This window comes from Eschrichtius robustus, chromosome 19 (assembly GCF_028021215.1).
Source record: "Eschrichtius robustus isolate mEscRob2 chromosome 19, mEscRob2.pri, whole genome shotgun sequence".
NCBI classification, from domain to species: Eukaryota; Metazoa; Chordata; class Mammalia; order Artiodactyla; family Eschrichtiidae; genus Eschrichtius; species Eschrichtius robustus.
The window spans coordinates 17,628,067-17,646,369 of NC_090842.1; the positions used below are offsets into that span (position 1 = coordinate 17,628,067).

Below are 18,303 nucleotides of genomic sequence, written 5' to 3' on the forward strand. Positions count from 1 at the left end.
ATTGTGTTGGGTGGGATAATGGTATTTTGGTTATGTTTAAAACAAAACACTCATCTGTTAGAGGTGTATGTGATGTATTTATGGATCCAAGGATATGATGACTGGGATTTGCTTTACAATTCATTGGTCCCCTCCCCTGAAAAGTGGGAAGATCAGATAAAACAAAATGTTATTAACTGTTAGAACCAGGCAATGGTTACAAGGGATTCATTGTACTATTCCCTCAAATTTGCTGTATGCCTGAATTTTCCATTATAAATTTGAAAGGGTAAGGGGGAGAAAAGGAGTTTTAAAAAAATAAGAGAGAGATACCACTAAAGAAAACGGGGTTAACCCAACGGAAAAGGAACCCAAAATGGGTTACACTGTACGATTCCAAAGTGTTGGAGGGTCTTTGTTCCCTAACGACCTTCTCGTATCATCTCTGAATTCTGATCTTATTCACATGACTATGGCGCTTTGGTCTGATACTTTCCTCAGCTTTCAGGGTTAGCCTCCTAGCTGACTTTTGTTGCCACCCCTTCAACAATTCTTTCAAACTCAAAGCCTCCCTAAAAATGGCTTCTCCTCAAGTAGTTCCCAGTCCCTGTTCACAGACTGCGTCTGGATTCCTCTTGCTGGACTGCCTTGCCGTCCTGACCTGCTGTCACTTTGGATTCAACTAAATGCCATCCCTCTCGCCCCAAACCTGAGCCTTTCACCGTCCTCCCTGCATCAGTCCTCCTCCCAGGCATGAAACAACACCATCATTCCCGACTCTTACTTTCCTACTGATGTCAGTAAGCCACTCAGCCCGAGGGCTTCATTTTATTTGTCTCCCTGCCCTTGACTTTCCATTTCTACGTCCAACTATCTCTGAACTAATCTCTTTATCCAATCCAGCCAACAAACTGCCATCAGGGTAACCCCAACAGACTGACTCCTTATGTCAGGCTCGAGTCAAAACCTTGAATCAGTATTCAAGGCTCACAATAATCTAGAACCTTCCCACCTTTCTCATAAATTCTCCCAACCAGTGATTTTTATTTATTTTTATTTGTTAGCAAAGGAATCATGTATCTATAGTTTGAAACACAAACAGTACTACAGGAGATACAATGAAAACCAGTGCCTCCTGCCTCCTTCTCCCCACTGCTGATTTCTGCTCCCCAGAGGCAACAACTACTTTCAGCTCTTGACTGCTTCTTCTATTGACAGTCGTACTTCTAAATAAATGCTTACTCCATAATTTCTTGATTTCTGCCAAATTAGATATTACTTATGGACTTTCCACTAGCAAAGCTGAGGATTTAGTTCTTGTACTCCACCCCACAACACACACAATGCTCTCTCCTCCCCCATCCTCCCAATTTAGAAAACCATCACTAACTCAATATTCAGAGTTTGGATTATGACTTTGTAGAATACTATCCATACATCTCCTTACTTGTACACCTTTTTCTTTTTCTCTAGAGTTAAGAACTACGTGTTTCATTCTGCTTGGTTTTCAAGGACCTATCACAAATTCACCCCCAGATTCTGACAGGGCTGGTGGCCTCCCAGGATCACTTAACTCTGGGCCTCATTTCTCCAGGCACCCTTTGTCCAGCGTGGACAGCTGTCCTCCAGGCCTGCCTGCTCTACATTCCTGCCCTGAGTCATCTTCCCTCACCCTCCTCTTGGCCCCTGAACTGAGTCCCCTGTGTCCTGCATCTCAGGACTTCCTTCTCTGTTTCCTCTTGTCTGGTAGAAGAAATCACCTAGGAGTTTCTGAGAAAGGATGCACCAAAGTTAATTTTTTGAAACCCTGCATGTCCGAAGATGCCTTTATTTCAACCCTCACACCTGAGTGTTAAAATGTCTAAAAGTTGATTTCTGGATTCACTCAGCTGTTTCACTAGAAGATCCCCAAATATCACAATCTGTAGTTTTCTTCCCTTAGACTGGTCACTTTCCCCAGCAAAAAAAACCTTCCAGTCTTTACCCTGGAGAGAGCATCCTCACTTAATCCCTTTTTCCTGAGTTCATCTCTGCCTTCGGCTATGGCTGTGTTCTCCACGCTGGTTCTACTCTCCCAGGAACTTCTTACACTAGCAGCACTCACGTGGCTGCGCATGCGTGTATGTGAACATGTGTGTGTGTGCATGTCTGTGTGTGCACACATACATATGGCAGAGGGTTGGGAGCGATGGCTGACAACCTAGAAATCTAGCTGTTCCCTGCACAAATTTTAAACTTCCAAGTTTTTTGTCTCATTACACATACACATTCACACACACACCCCATATGTCTCTGATCACTGAGGCTTTCCAGGGCTCCATGGTGCAAATTGGCTGCCTTCCGGGTGGAAACCCCACACCGGAAGCTTGGGTTTCAGCTTTCGCAACTCTGCCATTTATCCATCAGCAACTAAACTCTGATTACAATCTCCCATATGCTTTTTCTCCTCTTCCATTCCTTTATCATTATACTTTTTTATAACCTTTATTGCTATTTTAGTGGGTTTTCAGGAAGGAATGGAAATAAACACATGTTGGATCCATATGTTTCACTAGAAGTCCTCTGCACTGGTGAATTTCAAACCTCTACGCAGCATAATCACACTCTTGGTTGCAGGTAGAATCTTACGCAGAGTTGCAGGTAGAATCTTACGCAGAATCACAATCTACAAAAACAGAGCAGTGGCTGGAGGCCAGGTCAGCCCTTTCATGTTGTTTGGTTCCAGGGGGCATCTGCACCAAACCCAGGGGCCTTGCTGTACACACTCTGAGCATCTTTGTTTCACACAAACCCTCCACTCCAGCAAAACTGCTCCATGCATCATTCCCGAAACACAGCTTTTACATTCACGCTGTCCTCCCAACCTGGATCACCTTCCTCTTCTCACTGAAGTCCACCGCTCAGCCTTTCCTGAAGACCAAGTCTAAGCCCCCTATGAGGCCTCCCCAATACCATGCTCTATGGTGATCACTCTCCCTGCTCACCTCAAGTTTGAGAACCACCTAAGAATGACTAAACAGCAAATTATTGCATTCATCCTTAACTACCAGGTCCAATACTTTTTTCTCCTGGATAAAACGACTGGTCTTCATACAAGTGTCCCATGGGTGGGACAGCAGGGGATGGCCATGATAAACTGAATCCTTTGGTTCAATCTCGCTCCTGGATGTCTAGGTCTGCTGATATAATGGCTCCATCTGTAGTTTCAAGGTTGCTCTCACCATGGTAATACTTCCCCAGGGCGGAACTTCTCCCATTAATTAACAATGAAAGCTTGAGCATTCTGTTCTCTCTGGGTTCCCTATTACATAGCAGAACTAAGTGCCAGGGGCTTAAAGGTCTGGGTCTAAAACTCAGGAAGAATTCATAGGCTATAGGGGGTGCAGAGGCTGAGCCATCTCACAATAAAACATTAAAACTATCCTGAAAATAAGAAAGCTGGGTCTAGTATTCCACCTCAATACTTAAAGAAGAGTAAATCCTCAGCCATTCTTAGAAGATACCATTAAGTATCTTCATTTAGATTCCATTCAAATGTTCACCAGGTCAAGGTCTAAATAACTTATAGACCAGAGAGGTTAAGAGGCAAGCAACCAGCACACTTACAGAGTTACCACCACTTTTAAATATGTGTGTCATAGGGAGACTGGTTCAAGATGGCGGAGTAGAAGGACGTGCGCTCACTCCCTCTTGCGAGAGCACAGGAATCACAACTAACTGCTGAACAATCATCGACAGGAAGACACTGGAACTCACCAAAAAAGACACCCCACATCCAAAGACAAAGGAGAAGCCGCAATGAGATAGTAGGGGGGGCGCAATCACAATAAAATCAAGCCCCATAACTGCTGGGTGGGTGACTCACAGACTGGAGAACACTTATACCACAGAAGTCCACCCACTGGAGTGAAGGTTCTGAGCTGCACGTCAGGCTTCCCAACCTGGGGGTCTGGAAACAGGAGGAATTCCTAGAGAATCAGACTTTGAAGGCTAGCAGGATTTGACTGCAGGACTTTGACAGGACTGGGGGAAACAGAGACTCCACTTTTGGAGGGCACACACAAAGTAGTGTGTGCATCGGGACCCAGGGGAAGGAGCAGTGACCCCATAGGAGACTGAACCAGACCTACCTGCTGCTGTTGGAGGGTCTCCTGCAGAGGCGGGGCATGGCTGTGGCTCACCGTGGGGACAAGGACACTGGCAGCAGAAGTTATGGGAAGTACTCCTTGGAGTGAGCCCTCCTGGAGTCCGCCATTGGCCCCACCAAAGAGCCGGGTAGACTCCAGGGCTGGGTCGCCTCAGGCCAAACAACCAACAGGGAGGGAACCCAGCCCCACCCATCAGCAGACAAGCGGATTAAAGTTTTACTGAGCTCTGCCCACCAGAGCAACAGCCAGCTCTACCCGCCACCAGTCCCTCCCATCAAGAAGCTTGCACAAGCCTCTTAGATAGCCTCATCCACCAGAGGGCAGACAGCAGAAGCAAGAAGAACTACAATTCTGCAAGCTGTGGAAGGAAAACCACATTCACAGAAAGAGAGACAAAATGAAAAGGCAGAGGACTATATACCAGATGAAGGAACAAGATAAAACCTCAGAAAAATAACTAAATGAAGTGGAGATAGGCAACCTTCCAGAAAAAGAATTCAGAATAATGATAGTGAAGATGATCCAGGACCTCGGAAAAAGAATGGAGGCAAAGATCGAGAAGATGCAAGAAACGTTTAACAAAGAGCTAGAAGAATTAAAGAACAAACACCTAGAAGAATTAAAGAACAAACAAACAGAAATGAACAATACAATAACTGAAATCAAAACTACACTAGAAGGAATCAATAGCAGAATGACTGAGGCAGAAGAACAGACAAGTCACCTGGAAGGCAAAATGGTGGAATTCACTGCCGCGGAACAGAATAAAGAAAAAAGAATGAAAAGAAATGAAGACAGCCTAAGATAACCTCTGGGACAACATTAAACACACCAACATTCACATTATAGGGGTCCCAGAAGGAGAAGAGAGAGAGAAAGGACCCAAGAAAATATTTGAAGAGATTATAGTCGAAAACTTCCCTAACATGGGAAAAGAAATAGCCACCCAAGTCCAGGAAGCGCAAAGAGTCCCAGGTAGGATAAACCCAAGGAGAAACACATCAAGACACATAGTAATCAAACTGACAAAAATTAAAGAGAAAGAAAAATTACTGAAAGCAACAAGGGAAAAACGACAAATAACATACAAGGGAACTCCCATAAGGTTAACAGCTGATTTCTCAGCAGAAACTCTACAAGCCAGAAGGGAGTTGCATGATATATTTAAAGTGATGAAAGGAAAGAACCTGCAGCCAAGATTACTCTACCCCGCAAGGATCTCATTCAGATTCAATGGAGAAGTCAAAAGCTTTACCGACAAGCAAAAGCTAAGAGAATTCAGCACCACCAAACCAGCTCCACAACAAATGCTAAAGGAACTTCTCTAAGTGGGAAACACAACAGAAGAAAAGGACCTACGAAAACAAACTCATAACAACTAAGAAAATGGTAATAGGAACATACATATCGATAATTACCTTAAATATGAATGGATTAAATGCTCCAAACAAAAGACACAGGCTCGCTGAATGGATACAAATAGAAGACCCATATATATGCTGTCTACAAGAGACCCACTTCAGACCTAGGGACACATACAGACTGAAAGTGAGAGGATGGAAAAAGATATTCCATGCAAATGGAAATCAAAAGAAAGCTGGAGTAGCAATACTCATATCAAATAGACTTTAAAATAAAGAATGTTACAAGAGACAAGGAAGGACACTACATAATGATCAAGGGATCAATCCAAGAAGAAGATATAACAATTATAAATATATATGCACCCAACATAGGAGCACCTCAATACATAAGGCAACTGCTAACAGCTATAAAAGGAAATCGACAGCAACACAATAACAGTGGGGGACTTTAACACCTCACTTACACCAATGGACAGATCATCCAGACAGAAAATTAATAAGGAAACACAAGCTTTAAATGACAAAATAGACCAGATAGATTTAATTGATATTTATAGGACATTCCATCCAAAAACAGCAGATTACACTTTCTTCTCAAGTACACACAGAACATTCTCCAGGATAGATCACATCTTGGGTCACAAATCAAGCCTCAGTAAATTTAAGAAAATTGAAATCATATAAAGCATCTTTTCCGACCACGACGCTCGCTATGAGATTAGAAATCAATTACAGGGAAAAGAACGTAAAAAACACAAACACATGGAGGCTAAACAATACGCTACTAAATAACCAAGAGGTCACTGAAGAAATCAAAGAGGAAATCAAAAATACCTAGAGACAAATTACAACAAAAACACGACGATCCAAAACCTATGGGATGCAGTAAAAGCAGTTCTAAGAGGGAAGTTTATAGCTATACAAGCCTACCTCAAGAAACAAGAAAAATCTCAAATAAACAATCTAACCTTACACCTAAAGGAACTAGAGAAAGAAGAACAAACAAAACCCAAGTTAGTAGAAGGAAAGAAATCATAAACAACAGAGCAGAAATAAATGAAAAAGAAACAAAGAAAACAATAGCAAAGATCAATAAAACTAAAAGCTGGTTCTTTGAGAAGATAAACAAAATTGATAAACCTTTAGCCAGACTCATCAAGAAAAAGAGGGAGAGGACTCAAATCAATAAAATTAGAAATGAAAAAGGAGGGCTTCCCTGGTGGTGCAGTGGTTAAGAATCCGCCTGCCAATGCAGGGGACACAGGTTCGAGCCCTGGACCGGGAAGATCCCACATGCTGCGGAGCAACTAAGCCCGTGCGCCACAACTACTGAGCCTGCGCTCTAGAGCTCGCGAGCCACAACTACTGAGCCCGTGTGCCACAACTACAGAGCCCGCGTGCCATAACTACTGAAGCCCGTGCGCCTAAAGCCCGTGCGCCTAGAGCCCGTGCTCCGCAACAAGAGAAGCCACCTCAATGAGAAGCCCGCGCACAGCAACGTAAGAGTAGCCCCCGCTCGACACAACTAGAGAAAGCCAGCGCGCAGCAACGAAGGCCCAATGCAGCCAAAAATAAAAATAAATAAATTTATTTAAAAAAAAAAAAGAAATGAAAAAGGAGAAGTTACAATGGACACCGCAGAAATACAAAGCATCCTAAGAGACTACTACAAGCAAGTCTATGCCAATAAAATGGACAACCTGGAAGAAATGGACAAATTCTTAGAAAAGTATAAGCTTCCAAGACTGAACCAGGAAGAAATAGAAAATATAAACAGACCAATCACAAGCACTGAACTTGAAACTGTGATTTAAAATCTTCCAACAAACAGAAGTCCAGGACCAGATGGCTTCAAAGGCGAATTCTATCAAACATTTAGAGAAGAGCTCACACCCATCCTTCTCAAACTCTTCAAAAAAATTGCAGAGGAAGGAACACTCCCAAACTCATTCTATGAGGCCACCATCACCCTGATACCAAAACCAGACAAAGATATTACAAAAAAAGAAAATTACAGGCCAATATCACTGATGAATATAGATGCAAAAGTCCTCAACAAAATACTACCAAACAGAATCCAACAGCACCTTAAAAGGATCATACACCATGATCAAGTGGGATTTATCCCACGGATGCAAGGATTCTTCAATATACGCAAATCAATCAATGTGATACACCATATTAACAAATTGAAGCAGAAAAACCATATAATCATCTCAATAGATGCAGAAAAAGCTTTTGACAAAATTCAACACCCATTTATGATAAAAACTCTCCAGAAAGTGGGCATAGAGGGAACCTACCTCAACATAATAAAGGCCATATACGACAAACCCACAGCAAACATCATTTCTAATGGTGAAAAACTGAAAGTGTTTCCTCTAAGATCAGGAACAAGACAAGGATGTCCACTGTCACCACTATTACTCAACATAGTTTTGGAAGTCCTAGCCACAGCAATCAGAGAAGAAAAAGAAATAAAAGGAATACAAATTGGAAAAGAAGAAGTAAAACTGTCACTGTTTGCAGATGGATTTGGATTGGAAGAATCAATATTGTGAAAATGACTATAGTACCCAAAGCAATCTACAGATTCAATGCAATCCCTGTCAAACTACCAGTGGCTATTTTTACAGAACTAGAACAAAAAATCTTAAAATTTGTATGGAGACACAAAAGACCCCGAATAGCCAAAGCAGTCTTGAGGGAAAAAAACGGAGCTGGAGGAATCAGATGCCCTGACTTCAGGCTATACTACAAAGCTACAGTAATCAAGACAATATGGTACTGGCACAAAAACAGAAATACAGATCAATGGAGTAGGATAGAAAACCCAGAGATAAACCCACGCACCTATGGTCAACTAATCTATGACAAAGGAGGCAAGGATATACAATGGAGAAAAGACAGTCTCTTCAATAAGTGGTGCTGGGAAAACTGGAGAGCTACATGTAAAAGAATGAAATTAGAACACTCCCTAACACCATACACAAAAATAAACTCAAAATGGATTAGAGACCTAAACGTAAGACCGGACACTATAAAACTCTTAGAGGAAAACATAGGAAGGACACCCTTTGACATAAATCACAGCAAGATCTTTTTTGATCCACCTCCTAGAATAATGGAAATAAAAATAAAAAATAAACAAATGGGACCTAGTGAAACTTAAAAGCTTTTGCAAAGCACAGGAAACTACAAACAAGACGAAAAGACAACCCTCAGAATGGGAGAAAATATTTGCAAACGAATCAATGGACAAAGGATTAATCTCCAAAATATATAAACAGCTCATGCAGCTCAATATAAAAAAAACCAACAACCCAATCAAAAATTGCACAGAAGACCTAAACAGATATTTCTCCAAAGAAGACATACAGATGGCCATAAGCACAGTAAAAGATGCTCAACATCACTAATTATTAGAGAAATGCAAATTAAAACTACAATGAGGTATCACCTTACACCAGTTAGAATGGGCATCATCAGAAAATCTACAAACAACAAATGCTGGAGAGGGTGTGGAGAAAAGGGAACCCTCTTGCACTGTTGGTGGGAATGTAAATCGATACAGCCAGTATGGAGAACAGTATGGAGGTTCCTTAAAAAACTAAAAATAGAATTACCATATGAGCCTGCAATCCCACTCCTGGGCATATACCCAGAGAAAACCATAATTCAAAAAGACACATGCACCCCAATGTTCATTGCAGCACTATTTACAATAGCCAGGTCATGGAAGCAACATAAATGCCCATTGACAGACGAATGGATAAAGAAGATGTGGTACATATATACAATGGAATATTACTCAGCCATAAAAAGGAACAAAATTGGGTCATTTGTTGAGACGTGGATGGATCTAGAAACTGTCATACAGAGTGAAGTAAGTCAGAAAGAGAAAAACAAATATCGCATATTAATGCATATATGTGGAACCTAGAAAAATGGTACAGATGAACCAGTTTGCAGGGCAGAAATAGAGACACAGATGTAGAGAACAAACATATGGACACCAAGGGGGGAAAGTGGCAGAGGGGTGGTGGTGGTGGTGTGATGAATTGGGAGATTGGGATTGACATATATACACTAATATGTATAAAATGGGTGACTAATAAGAACATGCTGTATAAAAAATATATAAAATAAAATTCAAAAGTTCAAAAAAAAAAAAAAGACAAAAAATATATATACATGTTATAAATTCACAAAGTACAAGTGTGCAATGTGTCCCGTTAAAAGTTGATGATTAATTTGTGAGACAACTGGAGAAATCTGACTACTCACTGGGTTTGATGGTGGTAGGTAAATACTGTTAATAATACAGTGGTTTTACTTTTAATAAGAGAACACTTTTTAGAAATATATACTGAAATTTGGATAAAATGATACGATGTCTGGGATGTGCTTCAAAATAATCTAGAACAGGGGTGGGAGAGGGGTGAGTGAGGATTACACAGCAGGAGGTGGCAAATGTTTTCTACCAAGGGCCGAAAAGTAAATATTTTAGTCTTTGCAGGCTTTACAGTCTGTATCACAATTACTCAACTCGGCCAATGAGCACAAAAGCAGCCATGGACAATAAGTAAACAAATGAGAGGGGCTGTGTTCCAATAAAACTTTATTTACAAAACAGGTGGCAGGCTGGATTTTGTCCACAGGCCCCCAGTTTGCCAACCGCTGGTATAGATGAAACAAGAGTGGCCATGAGTCGATAATTATTGAAGCTAAGTGTTGAGTGTGTGGGCATTCTTTGTCCCACATATTTGAAAAATTCAATATGAAAATTTCTATGATTTCCATAATAAAATGTTTTAATTTTTTTCTAAGAAGTCAATGTTTATCTTTGGTAAGTTCCCTGGACTTAAAGTAAAAGGAGAAACAGAGTAAGAACTAAGGATGGCAGATTATGAGTGTGATTTCCAGAACGGTAAGGAAGAAAAGGAAAACACAAGCATTCCACTGGAAAACTGAAACTAAAAGCAGCCCATCCATGGAAACTTGTAGGACTGGAAAGTGAGGTGATATTTGCCCGGCACACGCCTGACAGGTGAACAAAACAGAGCACGGGGGTTCTCCCGATGTGTACACCTCTGACATCCTCTCCCTCTGCAAGCTTCGGAGGGGGAAGTCAGCGTTCATGTTCTATGTAGGAGCCCTTCATGGCTGCTTTACTGGGAGGTGATTCTTTCCTGAGAGCAGAATGCATTCCCTTTCGAAAGCTCTCAGGACCGGGAGACACATGTGGAAAGAACTTTCTGTCCCTGGCAGACAGGGAACCAAACCCCTTCTCCTTGAACTTGGACAGTCTTCCCTCACTTGGAAGCCTCACTCATCCTCTGGTTTTGGAGAACTTAGCTGCGTTCTCGCAAAGCCCGCTGAACGAGAAGCACACTGTCTCCAGGGGCTGGTTGGACACAGGGCGCTATGAAATGCATCAACACCCTCTCTATCTTGGCTTCCTTGTGCTCTTTTTTCCCCCAGAGATGCTCTAAATGTTCCTAGTCTGTCCTGGGAAATGAGAGCAGAATTAAAGTAAGTGAGTAGGAAAGGCAATCAAGGGACCCAGGATAAATGTCCCTGGACTTTGCTACCTCTGCAGAAAGAAACTGAAAATCGGGCCCTATAGGATATTTCTGTAGGTGAAATGACTGAGGCCAGTGAGACACCAAGGGCCCCGGAGGCCTCCCCAACTCTCCTTCCTCCAGAACCCAATATCCATGTGGGCTCTGAATACCACTTAAGAAAGCCCATGGCCAATACAACACATGTAGGAAGAAGGGAAAGTAGAAAGAGAGAGCAGAGAATGTAGGAGGGGATGACTGTAGGGGGAGGGGAAAAGAAAGAGAGAAAGGAGGAGAGTGGGGGAAAATAAAGAGATGGCCATGGCAGCGAGTGGTGAAGAAGCTGATGGGGGACTCTTGGTGCCAGTTCTAGAGCCTCAGGTCTTACTGGTCCAAGCCTTACCCTGGAGGAAGAGGCCGCTCCCAGGTGGTGGTCTTGGTATTGTGGTCAACATAATAGACACGCCCGTTGGGGAGCTCTCGCTGCTCCCATCTGCAAAATAAAGTCAAGGGAGGCATGAGACACACCGGTGAAAGGCATATGCCCTTGCTCAAAGGAGTCCTTCACTACTATTAGGCTAATGTGAGAGGTAACATCAAAGTTGACATGCAAGACCAACCCGCCGGTCAGACAAGCTCCACGTTGTCATGGATGGTGGCACCCACGTCTGCTTCTTGAAAAAACTATAACAGTTCCCCTTTATGGATTCAAGGTACTAGATAACCCACAGATCACGCTAAATTCCCCTAAACAACCCATATGAATCTACATTGCCATGGATTTTTGTGAATCACTGTTTCTTGGCCATTTCGGGATCACAGATCCCTTTAGGAATGTGATGAAAGCTTCCAAAATGCACTTACCAACAAAAATGTGTGTGCAATTTCTGGGATTCCTGGACCTCTCCTAAAGCTCATCCATGGGCCCTCCAGCCCTTGTAGCCTACTACCTCTTAAAGTCACAAATTATATGACTATCCCTGTTCTCCTAGAATCATATATATTCATGATCACATTTCTTTTTAAAATACAGGATTCATTTACAGAGGATCTTTAAAAGAGATCATCTGGATGAATCAAGAAACATAGCATACTGCTATTTATTGGCTGCTCTACCCCTAAGTCTGTGTGTGGGTTATTATGAGATCAGGGTGCTGAGGGTGGCTCATCTGTGCTAATGGCAGAATGACAAGGTAGCAGATGATCCAAAGAGTTAATACAAAGGCAAAATCACTACAAAATACAGCCAAGGACCACCCATCCCCACACTCCTGTTATTCCCACGTTCAATGCAATCTGACAATAACTCCACTTACCTAGAATACAGTAACCTACATATAAGGGATGCAAAGATTTATGTTTATAAAATGATTACCATTTTATGAAGGATGTTAATGGTCCCATTAGCCTTAACACTAGATGAACACAGAAGACTTCCCCCAGCTAAACCCAGTCGTGTAGGAATACACAAAACCCACACTCATCTGCCGGCTACCTCACTTTACTGCGTGTTACACACCATACTCACCCACATCTGGTGTTACATCTCCCATCTGATTTCAGAAAACCCTCTTTGTACCACTTCATGACAACACTCACAAGCTCCAACCCTTCCAACACCTGCTTCCACAAGCAAACTTCAGGTCTTCTCATGGAAATGTGCCATATGTATTGTAGTGTTATGATCTCAACCATTTAACATGTGTAGAACTGTGCTACCATCGTTATTAGGTTCCTGTTTGTGTCACTGACAAATTTTTGACTGTTACACCCCTAACCCATTTTTCCCCATAAGCCCTGTGGTTTTTACTGCATGATTTGGCATAGCGTGGTAGTTTCTAGGAACACATATGTTATAGCAGAGTTGACTGTATACTGAAATAAATGTCCTAACTTCTGTTACTAAGCCTGGTGTGTCTACTCAAATAGACATCAGCTTTATTCGATACCATTTCTCACGTCTGATCAGCGGACTGCATTGATAAGCCCCTCTGAGGTTAATTCAGATACAGGTATACGCAAGGTTTTTAAGGCAAAGATGGGAAGGGGGTAACCATCACCCACTGAACATCCACAATGAGCTGCAGGCTCATTTTTACTTCATTCAACCCTGCCTTCATCCTTTATGGCGGCACATGCCATCACCATCGAGGGAACTGAGGCTCAGAGAGGCTAAGTAACTCTTAGGTGGCATTTAAACTCAGCTCTCTGGGACTTCCCTTGTGGTCCAGTGGTTAAGACTCCACCTTCCAATGCAGGGGGTGCAGGTTCGATCCCTGCTCGGGGAACTAAGATCCCACGTGCCTCGTGGCCAAAAAACCAAAACATAAAAGAGAAGCAATATTGTAATAAAGACTTTAAAAATGGTCCACGTCTGGACTTCCCCGGTGGTCCAGTGGCTGAGACTCCGTGCTCCCAATGCAGGGGGCCGGGTTCAATCCCTGGTCAGGGAACTAGGTCCCACATGCCATGACTAAGAGTTCGCATGCCTCAACTAAAGAGCCCACATGCCACAACTAAGACCCGGTGCAGCCAAATAAATAAATAAATAAATATTTTTAAAGTTTTTTTTTTTTAAATGGTCCACATCAGAAAAATCTAAACAAACAAACAAACTCAGCTCTGACTCTCTAGCCCATGAGTTTTACCATGTCACTCTGAAAGGAAAAAAGGAGGAAAAGGAAGGGCAACTGGAACTTATAAGGAACCCACAACCCAGCAGACAAGGTGCCAGATGCCTTTCCAAAGCCCACCTCAACGTGAACAGCTTTCCCTAGCACAGGAGTCTGGGTAGGGGGACCTATAGGATCAAGACGACTGGGGAGAAATTATAGTAAGTCCACCTTGTTAATTTCTAGGCTCCATTTTAATCACAACCCTCTGCTCAGATACAGTCTATGGGAAGAGGCTGCACATTTTGCACCACTGGTAGGCTTACGCCTGGGAGCAGTGAGGTCTGCTAGTTCCACACTCTCTCCTTTCAAAAGGGATCAACTACTGTGTTGAGGACCGGAGTGCTATAAACACCATTAAAATGAGCTCGAGAACATTTTCTCTCCTGGGTATTCCCACTCAAGGTTCTGGTTGAAGCAGATACTGGTGACTTGGCCCAGGTGCCCTGGGTTCCTCCCACTGCAAAAGGAAGATTCATGCACTTCAGTCAGTATTTTATTGAAAGGGCAGAATCTTCTGACAAAACTGACCAGGTGAAAATAAACACAGGGTAAAGTTAAAGCTCTTCTCCCTCTCGGTGCCCTTCTGAATTAAAGACAAAAGAGTAACAGATATTGCCAGCTCAAAAGACTGGTAGGGATCTGGTGGGGACCCTTCAGCAAAAAAGGCTAACATACTGTGATTTCACACCAGCTCTCTAAATTCCTCCTGTCTGCTGGGTGATCAAGCAGCAAATCCAATACCCTCTTTATTCATCTGAATTTGGAAATAAGGAAAGTCTTGAGAAAGATACTTGGCTTAAGAGTAAGTACTGAAATATGGAAGCTCCTCAGGGCAAGGGTAGCAAACCACTCTTTCACAACATTTGCTCCTAATAAAGACTTAAGGAGCTGAGAATTCCTCAGCATTTCCTAAGAAACTAGCTCTATCCTTCCTGTCCTTGGCAATTTTGTGGCACAAAAGCACCAATAAAACAACTTTGCTCATTTTGCAGTCACTAATTGGAAAACTGACCATAATTGGTGGTGGGGCTGCCCCTTGAATGAAGACAAAATATGTGTTGTTGCAGTTGGAGAGAAAAGGTGCTAAAACACATTTTTTCTTTATTCCAACAATTCTTTTGTTACAAATTTCATCTTATAACTGGTCTCGACTTCTGGCTTCTTTTCTATTTCATTTGAGGCAAGGAGAAAACTTTGGTTTTATTATACTTTGGCTAATATTTTCATTTGAAGATGGAATAATTCTTAAAATTCCATGAATTAAAGGCCTTGAATTGACACAGTGGTCTTCCTGCACTGCCAGAAAGGAAATCGGTGTGAAGTCCTCTTTGCTTATATTCAAGAGTTATGATGGCTCCTCCCAAGCCTTGACAAGACCTGTCTATCCTGTCTTTGATCCCAGCTGATCCTAGAAATGAAAGGCTCTCTTTTGGGCACCGTTATTGTCCAGCGAATCTCAGTGTCCTTCTATGAACCCTCTCAACTGGCTTAGCTAGAAAAATAGTTACCAAGAGGAACGAGACCTTTCTTCCATTACCTTTTTTTTGATATCTACATTCTTCCTTTTAAAATTGGACTCCTGCTCGGATTAAATGTCCATGTGGGTCCTCCCTGATCCGTGACCTGGCCTAACTGCTTTTCTTAGAGAACTCTCAACTCCTCCCTACCTGCACGGCTCCTCAGAATTCATACAAATCCCTCCCCTCCATTTGTGTAGCAGAGTCGGTCGATTCTATCGTCAATCAAACGAGCCCCCGGATTCTCATTTCTCCTCTGTAACTGCTGACCCATATAGATTGAGCCTTCCGACTGTCTTGGTTTGGTCTCCCCATGCCAAGAAAGTGATACTGGCAGTGACCTTTCATCAGCACATCCCTGGCAGGGGTTAGGTTTCTGAACCTTATAAGCATCTTCTTCATGCTGAGATTAAAAGGCTTTTCAATCAAACTACCCATGGGTCTCGATACTGCATCCTGGTCACGTGGGTCATATCCTCTCCCACTGAATAGCTTTCTTTGATGCTCTCAGAAACAGTGTTCAAAGCACCAAGCTTGATTCAGGTCCCTTCCCAACACATTGCTCCTTGGCTTTCGATGTATAGCCTTTAGTTGGACCATGGACTACACAGGGTCTTTCTATTTTGAAAGTACTTAAAAAATCGTCTCCAATTTCAATTAATCTCTGTACTTTTTTTTTTAACCTAAATTCCCTTTGCTCCTATGGATTTTAACTGTCCTTTATTCAGCTTGTAATAGGGAAGAGCAAATCTGACTCCATATTAGATCAGTTTCTTTTACTTTAACCTTAGTGCTCTGTTGCCTGTGCTTAGTCATGCTGGCTCTGCACCTTTTGCAAAAGAATGTTGCCTATAGCCTAAAATATACAGGATAGCCCATTCTCAAGACTCTGACCTTTAAGAGTCCATTCATTTAGAGATTAAAAAAAGTTGCAGAACAGAGAATAACATTTGTCTTGTTGGAGGTTTACAGGAACATTGTGACTTGACCTACAGGAACAGTGTGACTTGACCTAGCTGCAAGAACAAAGGATTCCAACACCAAGAAGCCTGAGACAACTAACCATGCCCCTCCCTCACCTTACCTTTAAAAGTGCTTTGCTGAAACCCTTCGAGGAGTTCAGGGTTTGCTGGGCACAAGCCACCCATCTCCTTGCATGGCCCTGCAATAAACCTTTCTCTGCTCCAAACTCTGATGTTTCAGTATTGTTTGGCCTCACTGTCCATTGGGCACACGAACTTGCGTTTGTTAACAAGTTGTGTATCTTCCATGCCCATGCCCCCATCTCCCCCACCATCATCGTTAAAAAGGTAAAGGATGGGCTTCCCTGGTGGCGCAGTGGTTGAGAATCTGCCTGCTAATGCAGGGGACACGGGTTCGAGCCCTGGTCTGGGAAGATCCCACATGCCACGGAGCAACTAGGTCTGTGAGCCACAACTACTGAGCCTGCGCGTCTGGAGCCCGTGCTCCACAACAAGAGAGGCCGCGATAGTGAAGAGGCCCGCGCACCGCCATGAAGAGTGGCCCCCGCTTGCTGCAACTAGAGAAATCCCTCACACAGAAATGAAGACCCAACACAGCCAAAAATAAATAAATAAATAGATAAATAAAAGATTACCATTAAAAAAAAAAGGTAAAGGATGAAAATCTCAATTCCATTATTAGGATGGCATCCAATCATTTCTCCCCTATGTTATCTGAAAGGAAATTGTCTGGTCACTTAACAGTGACCACACTTTTTTTTTTTTTTTGGATGCACCACGCAGCTTACGGGACCCCGACCAGGGCCCTCGGCAGTGAAAGGACGGAGTTCTAACCACTGGACCGCCAGGGAATTCCCTGAACCACATTCTCTTGTGGAAGGTTTCCTAAAAGGTCTTCAGGAAATCAATTCTCAGTTACTTGCCGTTACAGTGTATATTCAACCATCCTGATCAACACACTTCTTGGTCAGGTTCCCCTAAGTTTGGACAGAATCACAGTTTCACCAAGAGTCGGATTAAATTGGGAAGGAATTTAAAGCTGGACAATCCGAGGATTTCAGGCTAGTATCAGAGATGATATCACCACACTCACAAATTCTTAGTAAGAACATTATTAATTTGTATTATTTATAATTTGTTAATAAATTTTATTAACAAAAGCACTGGGCATTAGTAAAGCTGACTCTCATTCAAAATACACTCTCTCCATCAGAAAACAAAGTCATGCCAGAACACTTATGCACCAATAAAGAAAAGATGCCTTGCTGGTTACTTGGACAAAAACTAAACTTCAGAAAAATACACTGAAAGTATTTAGGTATTCTTAAAGCTGCCTATGTAGAAGTTCAACTCCCCTCAGGCAAATATTACAGGGAATTCATATTTTCTTACTTCATGCTCTTATAATAAATTCTAACTCTGAACCAAATCCTATTCCCCAACCTCTGGCCACTTCCTGGGTGAACGGTAAGATTTATTTCCCCTGTAGGGACATTGTCAGACTGTTTTATGAGTCAAAAATCTGTGTGCAGCGGAACACATCTCCTACTCACTGTTTTCATTGCTTCAGTAGGTCCTCTGTAAACTGGGTAGGAAGTGTGTTAAACTCAGACCTTCCCCCAAGAACCCTTCTTGAAATACTGAGCTTTCCTTTAAATCCAAGCACACTAACCCCCTTTTTAAAACTATCAACAACCAGCACTTTATGCCCCTTAATCACAGGGGGGCACAGTAGTAGCTACAGAGGACTCTGAATTAAGGTCTGTTTTTCTTCTCTTTCTTCTTCACCCATCCCATTTTCTTTGCCTTGGAAAAGTCCCCAAAGCTCTTCAATGGAAGATGGCAACTGCTTTCGGGACTTCCCTGGTGGCCCAGTGGTAAAGAATCCGCCTTCCAATTCAGGGGACGTGGGTACGATCCCTGGTCAGGGAACTAAGATCCCACATGCCGTAGGGCAACTAAGCCTGTACGCCACAACTATTGAGCTCGCACGCCTCAATGAGAGAGCCCGCGTGCCACAAACTACAGAGCCCATGCACCCTGGAGCCTGCGTGCTACAACTAGAGAGAGAAA

The 18,303-nt window shown here is 42.6% G+C and overlaps 1 protein-coding gene across 3 annotated transcripts in view; it reads right to left on the bottom strand.

The window, feature by feature from the left end:
• WWP2 (WW domain containing E3 ubiquitin protein ligase 2) overlaps positions 1–18,303 on the bottom strand; it is a 145,108-nt gene that overhangs the window by 22,846 nt on the left and 103,959 nt on the right. For 2 of the 3 annotated variants that reach the window (XM_068529455.1, XM_068529454.1), the window contains exon 9: positions 11,459–11,548. In XM_068529455.1, the coding sequence (XP_068385556.1) occupies positions 11,459–11,548 (90 nt within the window). Of the gene's footprint in view, positions 1–4,109; positions 4,128–11,458; positions 11,549–18,303 lie in introns of those variants that run through there. The other variant, XM_068529456.1, reaches the window with a different exon arrangement.